Source organism: Cygnus atratus, chromosome 26, assembly GCF_013377495.2.
Source record: "Cygnus atratus isolate AKBS03 ecotype Queensland, Australia chromosome 26, CAtr_DNAZoo_HiC_assembly, whole genome shotgun sequence".
NCBI classification, from domain to species: Eukaryota; Metazoa; Chordata; class Aves; order Anseriformes; family Anatidae; genus Cygnus; species Cygnus atratus.
In genome coordinates this window covers 335,937-352,766 of record NC_066387.1, presented here as the reverse complement: position 1 = coordinate 352,766, position 16,830 = coordinate 335,937, and the positions used below count along the sequence as shown (strand labels likewise).

General features: G+C 65.5%; 1 protein-coding gene across 1 annotated transcript; it reads left to right on the top strand.

Annotated features, from left to right (window-relative positions):
* The first annotated feature begins 651 nt into the window (after positions 1-651).
* On the top strand, positions 652-16,636 carry POLRMT (RNA polymerase mitochondrial). The gene is made up of 21 exons (XM_035569962.2): positions 652-759; positions 1,348-1,443; positions 2,094-2,767; positions 3,118-3,248; positions 3,816-4,002; positions 4,441-4,590; positions 4,748-4,915; positions 5,244-5,414; positions 6,087-6,326; positions 6,538-7,317; positions 7,865-7,987; positions 9,936-10,058; positions 11,016-11,195; positions 11,941-12,027; positions 12,328-12,441; positions 13,168-13,220; positions 13,468-13,566; positions 13,836-13,908; positions 14,384-14,466; positions 15,017-15,087; positions 15,928-16,636. Exons 1-21 carry the CDS (start codon positions 702-704, stop codon positions 15,975-15,977), a joined length of 3,711 nt encoding a protein of 1,236 aa, XP_035425855.1. The 5' UTR covers positions 652-701; the 3' UTR covers positions 15,978-16,636.
* Positions 16,637-16,830: the final 194 nt, after the last annotated feature.

Below are 16,830 nucleotides of genomic sequence, written 5' to 3'. Positions count from 1 at the left end.
GGCGGCGGGGCGCGGCGCGGCGGGCGGCGGCTCCGGGCCATGGCGGCGGCGGCGGCGGCGAGCGGCCCCGACGGGGCGGGCGGCCGAGCGCGGCGCGAGGCGGCGGGGCGGGGCGGGGCGGGGCGGGGGACGACCAATGGGCGGGGCCGGGGGCGGGGCCGGGGCGGGGCTCCCCATTCATAAATCCGCGCGGGGTGTGTGGGGGAGGGGGGGGGTGCCCCGACGGGCGCCCCTCCGCACGCTCCCGCCGCCCCCCAACCCCACAGCGGGGCCGGGGCTCCCTAACGCCGCCCCCCCGCCGTGTCCCGGTCCCCGCTCGGGGCTCCGCGGCCCCGTGAGGGCGGGAGGCGCCGCGCAGCTCCCCCCCGCTGTGCCGCCGACCGGGTCCGCGGGGGGCTTGGAGCGGCCGTGGGCGCGGGGCTGCTCCGTGGACGAGCCCGGCCGGGCCCCGCGGGGCCGCTCCGCTGCGTGCCCCCGGCCCCGGCCCCGCTTGGTGCCCCCGCTCCCGCCCCGTCCCCTCCCGCCCCGTCGGGCCGTGCCGCCCCCCCCCACGGCCGCCAGGGGGCGCGGGGCGCGGCCGCGCTGCCCGCTGGGAAATGTAGTTCCCGCGCCGCCGCCTCCTACCAGCTCCCGGCGGGCTGCGCGCGGCGCATGCGCGGTGCGGCGCGGCGGGGGGAGCATGGCGGCCTAGCGCGGCGGCCATGGCGCTGCTGCGGCTGCGGGCGGCGCTGCTGGGCCCGGCCCGGCTGCGGGGCGGCGGTGAGCGGGCGGCGGCGGCTCCGGGCACCGGGGGGGCACGGGGAGGGGGCGGGGGGGCCGCGGGCGGCGAGGAGCCGGCGCTGAGGGGTCCCCGCGCCGCTGGGGCCGCGTCCCGGGCAGGGCCGGGGCCGGGGGGGGGCTCTCGGGCCGCGCCCCCACACGGGGCAGCGGGGGGGGGGCACCGCGCCCCGACCCCCGGCGGGGGCAGTCCCCGGCTGTGCGGCGGGGCCGGGGCTGGGGGGAGGCTGGGGTCCTTGGGGGGCGGGCCTGGGGTCCCTGGGGGGCTCCCTGGGTCCTTGAGGGGGGGGAGCCCTTGGGGGGGGGGCCCTGGGGTCCTGGTCCCCCCCGAGCCACAGGGCGAGGGGCAGCCCTGCCCCCAGTCCCCTTATCCCTGGCCCCTGTCCCCAGCCCCTGTCCCTCCGGAGGCGCTGCTGCCGAGCCCGGTGGGAGCTGGCGAGCCGAGCTGGGGATTGCCCCGCTCTGCGCCCCCCCCCCCGCACACAGCTGCGGCGTGGGACGGGGCAGAGAGGAGCGTCCTGTCGAGCGGGGCCCCTCTCACCTCCCGGCCTTTGCTCCTTCCTGCCGCAGGGATCCCGTGGAGCGTCCTCAGGACCTACTCCTCCGTCAGCGCCAAGGAGAAGGCGAGGAGAAATGCGGTCTGTGAGAGGACAGAGCTGCTGGAAGGTGAGCGGTAAATGGCGGGGAGCTGCAGCGCTGCCCCTCGTTCAGTGTCCTGGGAGGTTTTATAGGAGCCTTCCCATTCCACGTAGCCATAAAGGAAAGATTGGGGACTGGAAATGCTCGTGGCCTGATGAAGGACGTGGGTTTCCCGCAGACCTGCTGGCTTCCCTGAGCAAGTTCTGTCCTGTCCCAGTACCTGGAGGTTCCCCCTGCCCACGCTGAGTCCCTGTGACATGCCGGGTGGTCCTGAGGGGTGGTGGAAGAGCCCCTCCCCGGGTGTCCGAGGGCCCTGCAGACCGACCCAGGGAGTTCCAGCTCTGGGCTCTCTGCCCGGGTGAGCTGAGGGCATGAGGTCCACGGAGGGAGGCCCAGTGAAATGGCCCCGCAGCAGGTTAGGGTTAGGTGAGCGTGAGCTGGTGCCTTCTTCCATGTGGTGCCGTTGTTCAGCTCCCCCTGACGCTGGGACCGGCCACGGCTTGGAGCTGGACCCCAGAGGGACGCCGCTCAGCGCGTTGCTGGGAGCTGCTGGGGCAGGGCTGGCGGGCCAGGGAGAGGAGAAGCCCTCGCGTGGTCCCTCTTCCCCGTACCCCCCTTTCCGAGCACCTTGCTGCGCCTTGTGCCGCTTCACCTCTGCCCCGGCTGTTTCCCCGCAGTGCTGAAAGCTCGCGTGAAGCAGCTCCAAGCCTCCAGCGTCCCCGAGGTGACGGTCACCAAAGCGGAGCTGGCGCCGCTGGGGATCGACAGGCGGCAGGAGCCGCTGCGGCAGGCGGTGGCCGCGCGTGCGGCCAAGGAGCCCCCAGCCCCCAGGCAGAGCGCCGCGGGCCCGGCCCAGCCCAGCGGCTGGGTCGAGAAGCTGAGGAGGGAGATGTACGTGCGGCAGGCCAAGGTGGAGAGGAAGCTGTCCATCGCGGCCTCCAAGATGACTCTGGTGGGCCAGGCCAACGCCAAAGTAAAGGTCAAGGCGATTCCGAAGACAAAGGCCAAAGCCAAGCCCAAAGCCAAGAAGAGCCCCAAGGAAACCAAAGCGACCGCTTGGAGCCAGAGCCACGCCGGCCCCAGCAGCGCCTACGCCTGCAGCAAGCCCAGGGTGGTGGAAACGAAGCAGGGCGTGAAGGCAGAGAAGCCTCCGAATGTGCCTGAGAAGAGAGAGAGCAACCAGCAGAAGATCGTGCAGCAGACCATCCAGTCTAACCTGGAGTGCCTCCTGTGCTTGCAGCAGCCGGAGGAGGCTGAGAGGCTGCTTCTCTCGTATCACAGCTCCCCCGTGAAGAGAAAGCTTCTGAACGTCGGCGCGTACAACGTCGTGATGCGTAGCTGGGCAAGAAAGGTAAGGGGCCGCGGGGTGCTGCCTGGGCTGGGCCCGACCCGTGGCGCTGGGCTTTCCGAGAGGCCGAGGGGAGGGCTGTGCCGGCTCGGGGGGAAGAGCTCCGCGCTCGTAGGAGCGATAGTCGCGGTTTGATTCCTGTTTGCCACGTCTGCCTTCAGCGATTTCAAGGAGGGAAAGTTGGGTTCTGCGAGGGATGGAGCTGGGCTGAGGCCCCCGGGCGCTGCGAGGTGGCTCTGGGAGAGCCTGGGGCAGCGTGGGCGGGGCTCAGGGGACAGGGAGCAGGGCGCGTGAAGCTGTGCCGGGCTACGTAGCGTCTCTTCTCCACGGCCTCCCTTCCCTCTCACCCGCAGGGCTGCCTGCACCGCCTCAGCCGGCTCCTCTCCATGCTGGAGTCTGCCGGCCTCCGGCCCAGCCTGGACTCGTACGCGGCAGCGCTGGAGTGCATGGGCCGGAGCCAGGCGTGCGCCAAGACCATCTGGAGGTGAGGCACAGAGCCGCCCCGCAGGCTGCCGCCGCCCCAGCCGGGGGCCTGTCAGATCTCCTGGGGAGAGGAGAGGTGGGAGCGGAGGAGAGCCGCGGACAGACGGGGGGGTGTCTGCTGCCGTCCGGCGCTGCGCCTGTGGGGCTGCCTGTGGGCAAGGACAGCACCCTGCACGGAGTCGTCAGCCCCGTGCGTGTTCCCACACGGCTGTTTGCTGGCCGCCGTGTGTCTGAGGGTGGGGGAAGCGGCTTCTTTTTCCCTTGGCCTCACAGAGGCAGTGGAGCCCGGCGATCGGCCTCCCCACCCACGCGGAGGTGGAAGCCGCCCGCTCAGCGGCGGTGAGGGCGGGGGGGGATGGCTGTAACCTGAGGCCGGTGACCTTGTGGGGGACGGGCTCTGCTCCGCAGGCAGCTTGGATCCTCAAGAGGGAACATCCCCAGCGGCTTCTCCTTTCTGTGCTTAGTCTTCTCTTTACAAGCTTTGTTCCCTGCCTCATGGCGTGCTAATTTCCATCAGCGCAGCACGGTCCCCCACGAAAGATTAAACCTCTCACCTGCCCCTCCTCAGGTGTGTGCAGCAGCTGAAGCACGACGGCTTCCACGTGGATGAGCTCTTCCAAAAGTGCCTGTTTGAGGGAGACGAGAAGGAGATGGTGCTGAGGGCCGTCAGGATCGTGCAGCCTGACTACCAGCTGCCCCCTGCACCCAAGCCCCAGACCTGCAAGTCTGCTCTGCTCAGCAACTTCTACTCCAAGGTAGGCCACCAAGTCGGGGGTGGAGACGTTGGAGCTGGCCAAACGGTGCTCACACGTCCCCAGGGTGCGGTCGGGTCCAGCTCAGGACTGCGGCATGGGAAGAACTTTGCAGCCTGACCTCTGCTCACCAGCCAGTGCAATTCAGCAGGCAGCAAATTGTTCCGAGGAAGTAAATGCCCTTCCAGGCGCCTCACGGAGACACCGAGGGCTGGTGGGGGGCCTGTAGGACCTGCACGTACCAGAGGGGTTTCTTGGCAGGGCAGTGCTTGGCTACAGCCAGGAGCAGAACAGCCCCTGGAGAGGCCTCTTGTCCCAGACTCCCTGGAGCTTGCCCGCCAGAGACCTCAGACCTCCGGTCCCAGCCGCCCGCCTCTGGCGGAACAGGCACATCTTGTCTTCCTCGCGCTTCTGGCACTTACTGCCTCGCTCTCGTTGCAGGAGAAGGCGGTGTCCTACCCCAAGCTGGATTTCTCTGCGCAGGAGCTGCGGGAGCGCTTCCAGCAGCAGCTGGAGATGGAGCTGAACAGCACCATAACCATCGAGTCAGTGGAGTCGACCAAACCGCTGACCCCGCAAGCCCTTAGAGCGGTAAGGTCGGGGTGCCTGCGGCTGCGTGCTGAGGGACGGCGGGCGGTGCAGTCCTCGGGGCTGGCACGGACCCGCAGGGCTCGGTCCTGTAAAGGGGGCGGCTCCCTGGTGGTGTGCTCTCACCGCAGCGGGACTTCTGCTTCCGTTCCGTGTGCAGCGCAAGCAGCTGGCCGCCCTGCGCTCCCAGTGGCGCGGTGCCATCCTCCAGGCCCTGCAGAAGTCGAAGCACAACATGTCCCAGAAAAGGACGATGTCGGGGTACAACAGCCTCTACCCCTACCTGTGCCTGCTGCCAGATGAAGAGTACGTGGACATCATGATGCAGGTAGGAGCCTGCCCTGACCCCACAGGCGCGCAGGAGCGGGGCCTCCTGGGGCTACCACAAAGCTCCGACGTCCCAGTCAGGGCCGCAGAATCAGAGCACGAACCTCAAGGTTTGCCCAGGCTATTAGATGCGGGCCCTGTCTGCTCCCTCTGCTGAGCAGCTGTAGCAGCCCTGCGCTGTCCCTCCGTATCCTTGCTCACGTGCTCAGCATCACGGGAATCGGCGCTTTTCTGTGCTCCCCGCACAGGGACTTTAACTCCTGCTTTCTTTCTGCTCCGTCTTTCTGCTCCTCCCTCCTGAAGTCCCTCTTTGCCTTCCCCTTTCTCAGATCCTCAACACGCTCTCTCCGCAAGGAGAATCCCTGTCTGTCCTAGCCAGGGAGCTGGGCTCCAAAGTCTACGACAGATACCTCACCCAGAGGAAGCTGCGCAGCCGCCAGCTCGAGAAGGTGCAGGAGATCTACGAGGACTACATCCACCTGCTGGCGAAGGACGGCCAGGTGGGCTCTCTGGGGGCCCGTGGGAAGAGCAGAGGTGCGGCTGGGCGCTTTGTGCGGGCGCCCCTCACACCCACAAGGTCCGGCTTCTGATGCTGCAGGGGCCATGAGAACCCCCAGGGCCCTGTTCTGTGGGCCCCGGCCCCATGATGAGGGTCAGGTCGCTTGTGGCGTAGCTGTGGGTGTTCCCGCAGGTTTGACCTCAGCACAGCTGACCCCTGGGGGCCAGGCGTCCCGCACAGGGGAGCTCTGGGCTCGAGGAGGGTGCGCTGCGTGGGGCAGGGCAGGAGAGGAGACGGGCGCCGAGGCCACGGGTCTGCGCAGGCAGCGAGGGCACGGCGAGCAGGGTGCTGGCAGAGCCACGCGCCTGGGGCACAGCGGCAGGGACAGATCTGCAGTTCGGAGGGCAGGGACGGGGTGGGTGCGGAGAGGTGGCTGGGGAAGGGTTTTAAAGGCCAGGACGGGGGCACTGCAGCAGAAGCAGATTCTCCGTGTTGGCCTTGCCTCAGCCACAAAAGCAGTCCTTCCCCACATAGCCCTGTCAGGCAGGAGCTCACAGGGACACAGAGGCAGGAGAGTCCCTCTTAGGCACGTGCAGGGCACAGAGGTCACGTCCAGCGAAACTGGAGCGCGGCTGCCCCCTCCAGCTGACTCGATTCTTCTTCCCCCTCCCAGCCCGGGGAGTACTTGCCACGGGAATACTGGGAGAAGCTGGTGGCAGAAGCCGGCTACGGGCCTTCGCTCACCCTCAAGGACTGCAGCTGGCCGTACGTGCTCCTGATGCGCCTGGGCGTGTGCCTGCTGGAGATCCTGGTGCACTCCGTCAAGGTGCCCAGGAACACCCTCAAACCCCGCTTGGAGTCCAGGCTTATCCCCGTCCTCTACCACATCTACTCCTTCCGCAGCAGCTGGCAGGTGAGCCTTGCCCCCGGCGGGTTGGGACTGCGTGGGTCACCTCTCTGGGGGCTCTTGCAGGGCCCTTTTCCCTTCCCGATGTCCTTCTTTCTCCGAGGCTCTAAGGAGCATCTGGTTCCGTACGACCGCTGCCGTTACTTGCCGACTGACCGCACGCTCTTCCAGGTTTCCCCCTGCCGCTGTCCTTCACCTCTCCCATTCTCTCCTCCAGGTCGGGCTGATAAAGCCCCACCCCATCTTCTCCCAGCTCGTGTCAGACGCCGCAGAGACCACGCTGACCTTCAGCTCCTCCGTCATACCCATGCTGTGCCCCCCGATACCCTGGACTTCCCCCCACTTCGGTGCCTTTGTGCTGAGCGACACCAAGCTGATGCGCTACGTGGACGGGGCCTTCCAGCACCAGCAGCTCCTGGACCAGTGTCCCCAGGTGAACCTCCACCCTGTGCTGGACGCCTTGAACCAGCTGGGCAACTGCGCGTGGAAGATCAACCAGCCGGTGCTGGATATAATCATCTCCATCTTCAATGACAAAGGCAATGAGAAGCTGGACATCCCGCCGCCCCTCTCCGAGGCCCCCAAGCCTCCCGTCACCCCCAGCAATTCCTCTGCCTGGCACAAGTCCCAGAAGCACGAGCTGCTGCTGTGCAAGAAGAAGGCAGCTGAGATGCACAGCCTGCGCATGGACGCGCTCTACAAGCTCTCCATCGCCAACTACGTGAGGGACAAGGTGTTCTGGTTTCCTCACAACATGGACTTCCGCGGCAGGACTTACCCCTGCCCGCCGTACTTCAACCACCTGGGTAACGACGTCACCCGCGCCATCCTGCTCTTTGCAGAGGGCAGGCCCCTGGGGCCGAAGGGCCTCGACTGGCTGAAGATCCACCTCATCAACCTCACGGGGCTGAAGAAGAAAAACAGCTTGCAGGAGCGGCTGCGTTACGCCAACGAAATCCTGGAGGAGATCCTGGACTCCGCCGACCGCCCGCTGACGGTGCGTGGGGAGCGGCTGGCGGGGCTCTGCCTGCCCTCGAGGTGCAGGGGGGGGACCCTCGGCCAGGGGGGAGCAGCTCGGGCCGCAGCCAGCCCCGGGCAGGCTGGGAGTCTCCCAGCTGAACCGGTGGATGAAAAAGCAGGAAAGCTCATCCACGTTTGAGTCCGAACAGGAGTTGTTCCAAATGTGCTGGGGGAAAAAGGCGTCAGCGACCTCTGTGATTTCAGAGGAGACTTTAACCACCCCTCTTGTTCAGCACAGCTTCTGGGAGGTAAAATAAAAAGGAAATCGGATCAATTTTGAACCGGCAACATTTTGAAAGATAATCCTTTAAGGGGAAAAAGCAAATCAAAGCGTTGCAGGGTTTCCTAAGTATCACGTTTCTGTCCGTAAACACAAATATTATGGAAATAACACTTCACCGCGGAGGCATGGTGAGGAGGTGCCTTGCCCGGTGTTTCCTGAGAGCCCAGAGGCTCAGCTTCTGCCTTTGCTGTGGGGCGCCACAAGAGCACTGCCTCCTACCAGTGCGCTTTCCTGTTCCCAGGGCAGGAAGTGGTGGATGAACACCGACGAACCCTGGCAAGTCCTGGCGTGCTGTATGGAAATCGCCAAAGCCTCGAGGTCCCCGGACCCAGCAGCCTTCGTCTCTCATTTCCCCGTTCACCAGGTGGGTGCCGATGGGTTTGCACGGCCTGGCAGGCCGGGCGGGGAGCTGGGGGCAGAGCCGAGGCACCCGCGTCTCCAGCTGCGTTCGCTGTGCAGCGTGGCCAGGCTCTGCGAAGGCGGGAGCGCAGCCTGCAGGCGTCTTGATCTGACAACTCCAGCAATTCGCTGCTGCCCGCGGCCATAGACGAAGCGGTTCAGTTAGGTGCTGCTTCACCTGCCTTCGGGTAACGGAGCCTGGCCGGGGGTGGGTTGCTGCCCGCGGGGCCGCTCCTGCCCTCTCCAGCTGCGGGATGGGGACTGGGAGCGGCCCTGCCCCAGGCTGGCGGGGCCGTGGGTGGTGCAGGCAGCTCCCGCCTGCTCGGAAGCGCTCGAGGCTGCTCTCGGCCAGGGCACACGGAGGCTTCGGGGGCCTCAGCTCCTCTCCTGTCAGGGGCTGGAGACCCCTGGAGAGCTGGAGAGCGGCTCTGCAGGAGCAAAGACGGGAGGCGTGGACCTCCGAGGACAGAGATGAGCTGTCCCCTGCGTTCGCTGGTTTGTCTCCGGCCCCGGGTGCCTGTCCCCACCCAGTCCCAGATGTGCCCGTGCTCTAGGCAGGGCTTGCCCAGTCGCTCAGGTGCTGCTCGTATCTGGCGGTGTCCGTCCGTCTGTCCGCCCGTCCGTCCCTCTCTGCTTGAGAGGAGCCAGGCATTGCTCCCGACACCCAGCCTCAGCCCCTTCTCCTGCTACGTCCTAGCAGATCTCCAGCCCCTGCCCAGCCAGCTCTTTATCTGCACTGATAAATTCCCTTGCTGTATGGAGACAGTGATTAATTCTTTTCCTGGTGAGAGGTTTGCTCGTTTGTCTCATTAGCGGATCAGATGGCCCTAATGAAGCGTGGGGGGGAGGACGGGGGCGCATGCTGCTCTTAGCTGTGCTCTGGAATACGCATGAGACTGTCTGAAGCGAAGGGCTCTGATGATATTGTTATGACAACAAAAGATCAAGAGAGCAGTTGGGGGTGTGTGGAGGGTGCAGGGGATAAAATTCAAGCAAGGACTTCTGGAGGGCACCGGAGTCTGCTTCCACCTGAGTCGTCAGCGCTCGGTGTAGGGGCGGCAGCAGGGCTGCCGAAGCCCTGTCAGCGCCGTCCTCCAGCGTGCTGCACTGCAGGGCCTGGGGAGGGAGGAGGTGGGAGGAGGAGAGCTGACCCTGCCGGCAGCTGCAGGCCGCCTCTGGCCAGGCAGAGCCTGAGACAGGAGGAGCAGGGACAGCCCGAGGCAGGGGCACAGCTTCCGTGAGCAGTGCTTCACCCGGCGCTGTCTGGGGGCAGCGGGGCCTTCCCGCGCTGTCCTTCAGGTCCCGCCTGTCTCGTCCGGGCTGATCCTGGTCCCAGGAGGGCCGTGACAAATCACGCTGCGTGTCGGGCTGCAGCTGTGGGAAGGGCTGGTCGGAGCTGGGCTTCTCCTGCCTCAGAAGGAGCGATGTCGAGGCCGCGTGGCTGGAGCTGCTCGGGCAGCTGTGGGCTTGCGGAGGGATCTCGGTTGTCCCCGTCTCCAGTCCCGCTCCCGGGTTTTCTGAGATCTGTTTTGGCTGCCGGGCTGTGGGGCCGCTTTTAGCATCCCAGACACATTTGTTGTTTTCCAAATTTTCTGTTTTTTAGTGTTTCCATGGAGCTCTCTCTTTGGGAAGCTGTGGGGGGCAGCGTGAGGCGAAGTTTTCCTTTTTTTTAAGCCCCGTAGGCAGCAGGAGTTAGCGATGGGATCCAGACAGGAAAACCGGCAGAAGGGGAATTGAAACTGGCACAGCCCTGGCCACTGCTGGGAGATCAGCTGCAAACCTGCCCACCGAGGGGAGGAAACAGCAATAACCCTCCTGAGCCAGGGGTATCGGTGCTGCTGCGCAGGCGTGGACGAGCGGGACCCTGTCCCCGTGCTGACGACTCCTTTCCCTCCTTCCCTCTTCCCACACAGGACGGCTCTTGCAACGGCCTGCAGCACTACGCGGCTCTGGGCCGGGACCTTATCGGTGCCATCTCTGTGAACCTGATGCCCTGCAGCGTCCCCCAGGACGTGTACAGCGCGGTGGCCCAGCAGGTGAGGCGTGGTGGGGGCACGGGGAGGTGTCCTGGGCCTGCTCTGCCCCTCATTGCTCGGGGCCGCTGCAGCTGCAGCAGAAAGGTTGGGATGGGACCAGCGTGCGGAGGGCTGGGGGAGCGGGGGCTGGGCAGAGGCAGGATCGCCCCAACCGGGGTCGCTGCAGCACCTGCAGCGGGACCAGGCTGGAGATCTGTCCCCACCCACGCAGCTGTGAGAAATCGTCTGGGGTTTCTGCTCCCCTTCACTTCTGAATGAAATCTGGGAGAAGCAGAGGGGTGGAAGAGAGCAGGGAGCGTTCCTCGTCTCTTGCTAGCAGCTGCCTGGCCTGCAGGCTGTGGGATTTTCTTCGTTTGAGATGGATGGGAGGGAGGGGGAAGGGATTCAGCCCTCGGCCCTGCTGCCAAGGTGTCAGTTTTCTCGGCAAGACGTGGTGTGAAACGAGCCTGCTGGGACGTGTGCGAGCCCTGCCAGGCGTCCAGTGGGCGCTGAACCCCTGGCTCTCCCTTCTAGAAACCAGCACGTTTCAGGGGCAGCAGCACACCTGTGCCCAGGAGGGGCCTGCAGGAGGTGCACGGCTCGCTCAGAGGTCCCGGCGGGGTGGCAGGGGCAGGACAGCCCGAGTCCCGCGCCGCAGCCCCGGGGCCGTGTCCTTGCGATGTCCGGCAGCGCGCAGCTGCCAGCGCCGCGGCCCTGCTGAGGCAGCAGGGGAAGGCTCCGCTCCCCGCGGGCACGGTGACCTGCAGCGTCCGGCCGCCTCCTGATTCTTGCAGCAGATGAGCTCTGTTACCCAGGGCAGGCGAAGGTGGGCCGCGGGGTTTATGGCGATAGCTCAGGCCAGGCAGCGTGCAGCTGGGGGGGCTCGCGGGGTCCCCCAGGCTCTCCCAGCCACGGGGGGGGTCCTGGGCGAGCACAGCTGGGGGGTGGTGCTGAGCTGCAGGGCGCTCTGCTCCCCAGGTGGAGGAGTTTCGGAAGAAGGATGCCGCGGAGGGGCTGAAGATCGCCCAGGTGCTGGAGGGCTTCATCGGCCGCAAGGTGGTGAAGCAGACGGTGATGACGGTGGTGTACGGTGTCACGCGCTACGGCGGGCGGCTGCAGATAGAGAAGCGTCTCAAGGAGATCGACGAGTTCCCCGAGGTGGCGTGCCCGCCCCAGCCTCCCCGCAGCGTCTTCCCCAGCTCAGCCCCTGCTGGGAGAGGCACCTGGGGACTGCCCGTCCTGTGGGAGTCGCTCCTGCCCTGCTCTCTCCTTGCCCTCCCGAATCTCAGCGGGCAAAGGGGTGTGCAGGACTGCGCCCCCGTTCCTGCGGGGGGGGCTCTGGGGGAGAGCTGGCCGCCAGCGCTCGTGGGTGCCAAGGGGTGCGGGGGATCTTCAGGTGGGGCTGCTCCTCACCCTTCCTGGTGGCACGACAGCCTCAGCTGGTGTTTTGGGTGTAAATCGCGGTTTGTGGCCGCGTTCTTCCCTCTGGAAGCGGCCTTGTCCCCAGCAGAGCTCTCGGAGGCTCGCTGCTGCTGTACCGTGACCCCGCTGACAGGCCCTGCCGAGGGGGCGGTGTGCTGAGGCAGGTTGGTGCTGGGGGCGCTTCTGTCCCTGCTGCGCTCGGGGGGACGGGTGAGGCAGTGAGAGCCTCGCGGGGACGTCACACCGAGGTTAGGCTGCCCTCAGACGAGGAGCTGTGGGAAATGCTGCCCCCAGCCCCCCTCCGTCACAACCCCCAGCCCTCCGCAGCAGCTCAGGACTTGGCACAGCCTGTGGCGGGGGCGGTTCTGAGGCATCCGGGAGTAGTGGAGGTGCTGCGTAGCTCACCCCAGCGCCCATTACTTGGCTTCGTGTCTTCTGCTGCCCCTTTGCCTGCCCCTCACTCTGCCTCTGGTCTGTGCAGGAGTACTTGTGGGAAGCGTCTCACTACCTCGTGAGGCAGGTGTTTAACGGCATCAAGGAGATGTTCTCAGCGACTCGAGATATCCAGGTAAGACGCCTCTTGCCTCTCTCTCCCTTTTCTTCTTTGCTGGTCCACCCGAACGTAGACCAGGGCAGCGAGGAGCTCCGTGGGGAGAGCTGCTTCTGCTGGGTCCTGGCCCAGGGAGGATCCTCCCGTCCCAGCCCGGAGGTGTGGGGCTGTGCCCAGCGCAGGGCCAGGCGCCCCCCCAGGTGCCGGGCTGTCCCAGTCTGCGGCGGGAGGCTGGACTCGCCGGTGCTGGGAGGGAGCGGCGTCTGCCCCTGCCTGTACTAACCCCAGCCTCTTTCTTCCCCCTTCCCTCTGCCCAAGCACTGGCTGACGGAGAGCGCCAAGCTCATCGCCCAGTCGGGACAGACGGTGGAGTGGGTCACCCCCATGGGCCTCCCCATCGTGCAGCCCTACTATCGGGTCAGGTCCACTGTGGTGAGTGTCTGGTGGCAGAGCGACGTCCGTTTGCCCGTCCCTCCGCCGCGGTGGGGAGCAGGGAAGGCACAGCAGGGCTCGAGGCAGCGAGCTGAGGGCCGGCGGGCTGGCGATGCCTGCGGGTGAGCCCGCAGAGCCCGCAGGATTTGTGTGCAGGCGCATCCTCCCGCCTCACCGCGGAGACTGGAGCGTGTGGGCGGGCCGCGAGGAATCTGCCGCTCCCGTCCCACTCCGGCAGCTGGGGCTCAGGCCCCTGCTCTGCTCTGCGGAGCCTTCCTCGGGGCTCGCGTGATTCAGCCCCGCCGCTCTCGCCTCCCACGCGCCGCTGCGCTGACTCACAGCTCCCCGGCCCCTCTCGTCCCGTCCTCACAGCCGCTCTGCGGTGGCCTCACGTCGGCTGCATGGGGGGAGCGGGCGGGTGCCTCCCACCTCCAGGAGCTCTTCTCAGCCCCCGCAGGGTGAATCAGCGTCTCCATCTCCCTTGGAAGGGGTGAAGGATGCTTGCCAGCGTCCTTGGAGGGGAAGCAGGCGAGGTGCCGCCGGGGAGTGACAGCTGCCGCAGTGCCTGGGGTGCCCTGCGGACGTCCCCGTCCAGCAGGGTTGTTCCCTGCAGTGTGTGGAACACCTTGCTGGCGCGCTCCCCTCTCCAGAAGCGAGCGGCAGTGCCGAGTGCCTCGTGGTGTCTGGGCAGCGTGGTGTGACAGCCGATCCCCTTTCTTCCTGCAGTTGAATTCCAACATGCAGAACCTGAGCGTGAAAAGCTGCGCCAACACCAACCAGTAAGTATGAGCCTGCGGTCTTCACCGAGTCCCCGATGCCCAATTCTGTGCTTTGGGGCCAAAACCTTCCCTGCCAACGTGCCAAAGCTGCTGGTATTCCCCTGAGCCGTGGAAAGCCAGCTGGAGGAGCTGGGGCCCTTCAGGGCTGCCCCAGTCAACCCCAGGTCTTGGCTGGCTCTGCCCTGGCTCTCTCCCCCTGGGCCCTGGATGTGCCCCAGCTCCTCCCGTGTCCCGCTCTGTGCTGCAGGAAGCCTGACACAGTGAAGCAGAAAAACGCCTTCCCGCCCAACTTCATCCACTCCCTGGACTCGACGCACATGATGCTCACGGCTCTGCACTGCTTCAGGTAGGTGCCGGGGCTCCTGCCCCTGCTGCTGGCTGAGGGCCGTTGGGGCAAGGCGCCGCCGGGCTTTCTGGTGGAGAAGGGCTGGGAGGAGGCAGCAGGGCAGGGCCGGGGAGCTCCCGGGGGTTGGCCACCTCTCCTGGAAGGCCTTCAGGCCCTGTGCGGGGAGTTCCTTCTGCTCACGTGCCAGCCCCAGGGTTTCTGCGGGGTAGGGAACGCGGCAGAGCTGCGGCTCTCAGCGCTGCTTCACGGCACCTTCTGCTGCCTCCCAGGCAGGGTCTGACCTTCGTCTCAGTCCACGACTGCTACTGGACTCACGCGCTCACTGTGGACGTCATGAACCAGGTAAAAGTGTGCTCCTGAGGCCCCCGTGAGCGGGGACCTTGCTGATCTGTCCTCTGGGCACTTGCCAGCCCTTGCCTCCCCCGGGCTTCGCTCCGTAGGCTGATTGACTTACCCAGGCAGGGTGAGCCTGGGTGCGTGCTGGTGGCTGCAGCTGACTTGGTGCCGCAGGCCCCCTCCTGCCACCCTTCAGGGAGGGTGGAGAGCAGCACAGAGCAGAGTCAGCGCCTCTGTCCTGCCCTGGGCTCTTCTGAACTGCTGCAGGGCTGTTGTGCGATGGATCGATAAATGGGGGTCGGCCTCTGCTTCCCACCTCCCCACACTGATTCCCTTCACCCTTGTCTGGCAGCCCCCCTTTCCCACTCTTGCCCGCTGCTTTCCCTCCTCTCACCCCTGACCTGGCTTGGCTGAGAAGCACTGAGGGGAAGGAGGGGAAAACGCCTCTTAACCTGCGACTCACCATTGCTCCCTGGATCAGATCTGTCGGCAGCAGTTCGTGGCTCTGCACAGCCAGAAGATCCTGCAGGATCTGTCCAAGTTCATGCTGAAGAAGTACTGCAGGTATTGCTTGGCCACGGGTGGCCCCCAGTCCGCTCCCTCCTGCCAATTCCCTGTCCCACAGCTGCCACGTGGGACACGGCTGCGCCCAGGCTGTGCCATCTCCCTGGGGGCTGGTCTCACGGGAGGTTCTGCTTCCTTCCCAACGACACCCAAGTTGTCTTAGACTTCGGTGTGAACCTCAAGGCGCCTGCATCCTTTTGCTGCATTACTGAAGTGGGATTCAGTGCTTGAATCCCTCTGTGGGCCTGGGGTGGGCCGTACCGTCTGGGCCTTGGTTTCCCCGTGAATGAGGCAGGAAGATGAGCTGGGGTCACCCTCGGTTATCACCACGGAGTCGGGTGAAAGGAGACATCCCCAGGCCTGGGGAGCACCTGCAGGTGTCTCAGTCCCCGCAGGAGGCTGCTGTGGCAGGGGCTGGGCTCCTGCTGCCACAAGGTGCAGCGTTTTGGATGAGCTGAAGCCAGTTGTCAGGTCCCGTACTGGCGAGTGGAAGAGGGCACGTGTTCTCCCAGCGCTCCCTGCTGACTCGCTTTCCTTCTGGTTCGTCCAGCCCCAGCAAAGAGAGCAGAGCCCCTTGGCAGAAGAAGCTGATGGAGCAGCTGTCGAATGTCCCCGAGACAGGTAGGAGCACAGGATGGGAATGCAAAGCTCAGGAAGTGTTTGAAAACAAGGGGAAAGAGCTGGGGAATGGCCCTGAAAATCACTGAACGTTCGTGGCAGCCGAAGTTGGATGTACTGAGGCCCCAGGCTTGCCAAAGGGGTCCCCAAAGATCCGGTTCTCCTGCCCGTCCTGGACTGCAGAGCCTGCAGACAGCACCTCTAGTCGTTCCCCCGTAGCCTCCCTGCGAATGGCCCCTGCCTTCCCCGGAGCATTTCCCCTGGGATTTGCCCCAGGTTGACCCAGCTCCTGCCGTCCCCTGTCCCGCTGCTCTTCTCCCATCTGTTTCCAGCCGCAAAGCATTTGGCTGTAGATGGGAGCGGAGGAACTGAGCACGGTAATTGCCAGGATCTAGATGATACACACGCAATGGGATTAAGGCAATTAGTTTAACTCCTCCTAATCTCTCAGCCGTGCTTCTGCCAGACCATCTGGCTAAACTTTGCCCTGCCTTTGCGAAACAGCAGAGCCCAGTGGAGCGCTGGCCCCTGCTGCTGAGCAGCCGCCGTGCTCAGCCCCAGAGGCAGCACGGTCCAGAGGCAGTCGGTTTGCACCGAGAGGCCACGTGTGCCCCTCTGCCTTCTCTTCCTTGCTCCCGTCTGGCCGTTCCTCCCTGTCCCAGGCATGGGGAGGGCCGTCAGTTCCATGTGGACCTCTGTGAGCCCACCGCGGGGGCTGAGCTGAGGCAGTTCTCTGCAGCAAGCCGAAGCAGGGCTCAGGACACATTCTCTCCCAGCTGCCTCACCCCCACCATGCCCCAACCCTGCTCTCCTCTCACCTCTGGTCTCCGTTGCTTCCCGCAGGAGAATTCAACCTGACGAAGGTGATGGATTCCACCTATTTCTTCAGCTGAGCCCCGGCAGCCAGCGGGCCCTGGACCACCTCTGGACTTTGGCTGCCTCGGAGGCTGTGGTAGGCGCTGGCAGGGCTCTTCTGTCCTGCGGCTCGTGGGGAAAGGGAACAGCCGCCAGCCCACGAAGACACCCGCACCACGTGGAGATGCTGGGGCAAGCTGGGACTCCTGGAGGAGTGCAGGGGGCTGGTGGGGATGGGGTGCCTGCGCTATTTGCTGTTACTGCCTGGCGAGGGGAGAGGAGCTAGAGAGGGCTGCGTGGTCTCGTGTGGGGTCAAGGGGTTAGACGGGGTTGGTGTGTCCCTACCGCTGCTGCCAGCTCCAGAGCTGGCCTGGCTGTCGCTCGTGCTGAAGGTGCTGTCCCTCGGGTCCGTCTTCTCTTCAGCTAGGGGGCTGGGCCCCTGCCCGCAGGGGCAGGAGGGTGACCGTGGCCCTCACAGGAGCCTCCCCCTCTGGGGTGGGTGCTGCTCTCCGTGCCCAGGTCCAGCCACCGGGCACCGTCCCAGCTCTTGCTGTAGCACAGCCTCTGCAGCTCCCCCCTCTTTTCCAGGGATGTGTTTAAATTCTGCTCACTGGGTCTCAGGTAGGGGAAGAAAACCACTAACACGGGTGGAAGTGTATGATACTGTAAATAAAATGTTTTTTGAAATACGGGATGGAAAGTTTATTCTTCTCAGCATCTTTGCTCGAAGTCCGAGGGCTGCCTGGGCTCTCCCCTCCTGGTCCTGCTGTCACCATGCTGACTGGTGGCGGTTCGGTTATCCGGGGGACTGTCGCATCTTGGTAACTGCTTTGCAGCAGAAAGGGATGCAAAACTTCCCTGCAGCATTTACTGTCGGAGCTGGCAGAATGG

What these genes read in the sequence shown, in the direction of transcription:
- POLRMT (XM_035569962.2), top strand. Translation starts at nt 702, where the DNA reads ATGGCGCTGCTGCGGCTGCGGGCGGCGCTGCTGGGCCCGGCCCGGCTG. An exon ending in GGCCCGGCTGCGGGGCGGCG is followed by an intron (nt 760 to 1,347) that starts GTGAGCGGGCGG and finishes TTCCTGCCGCAG; the next exon opens with GGATCCCGTGGAGCGTCCTC. An exon ending in CTGTGGACGTCATGAACCAG is followed by an intron (nt 13,909 to 14,383) that starts GTAAAAGTGTGC and finishes TCCCTGGATCAG; the next exon opens with ATCTGTCGGCAGCAGTTCGT.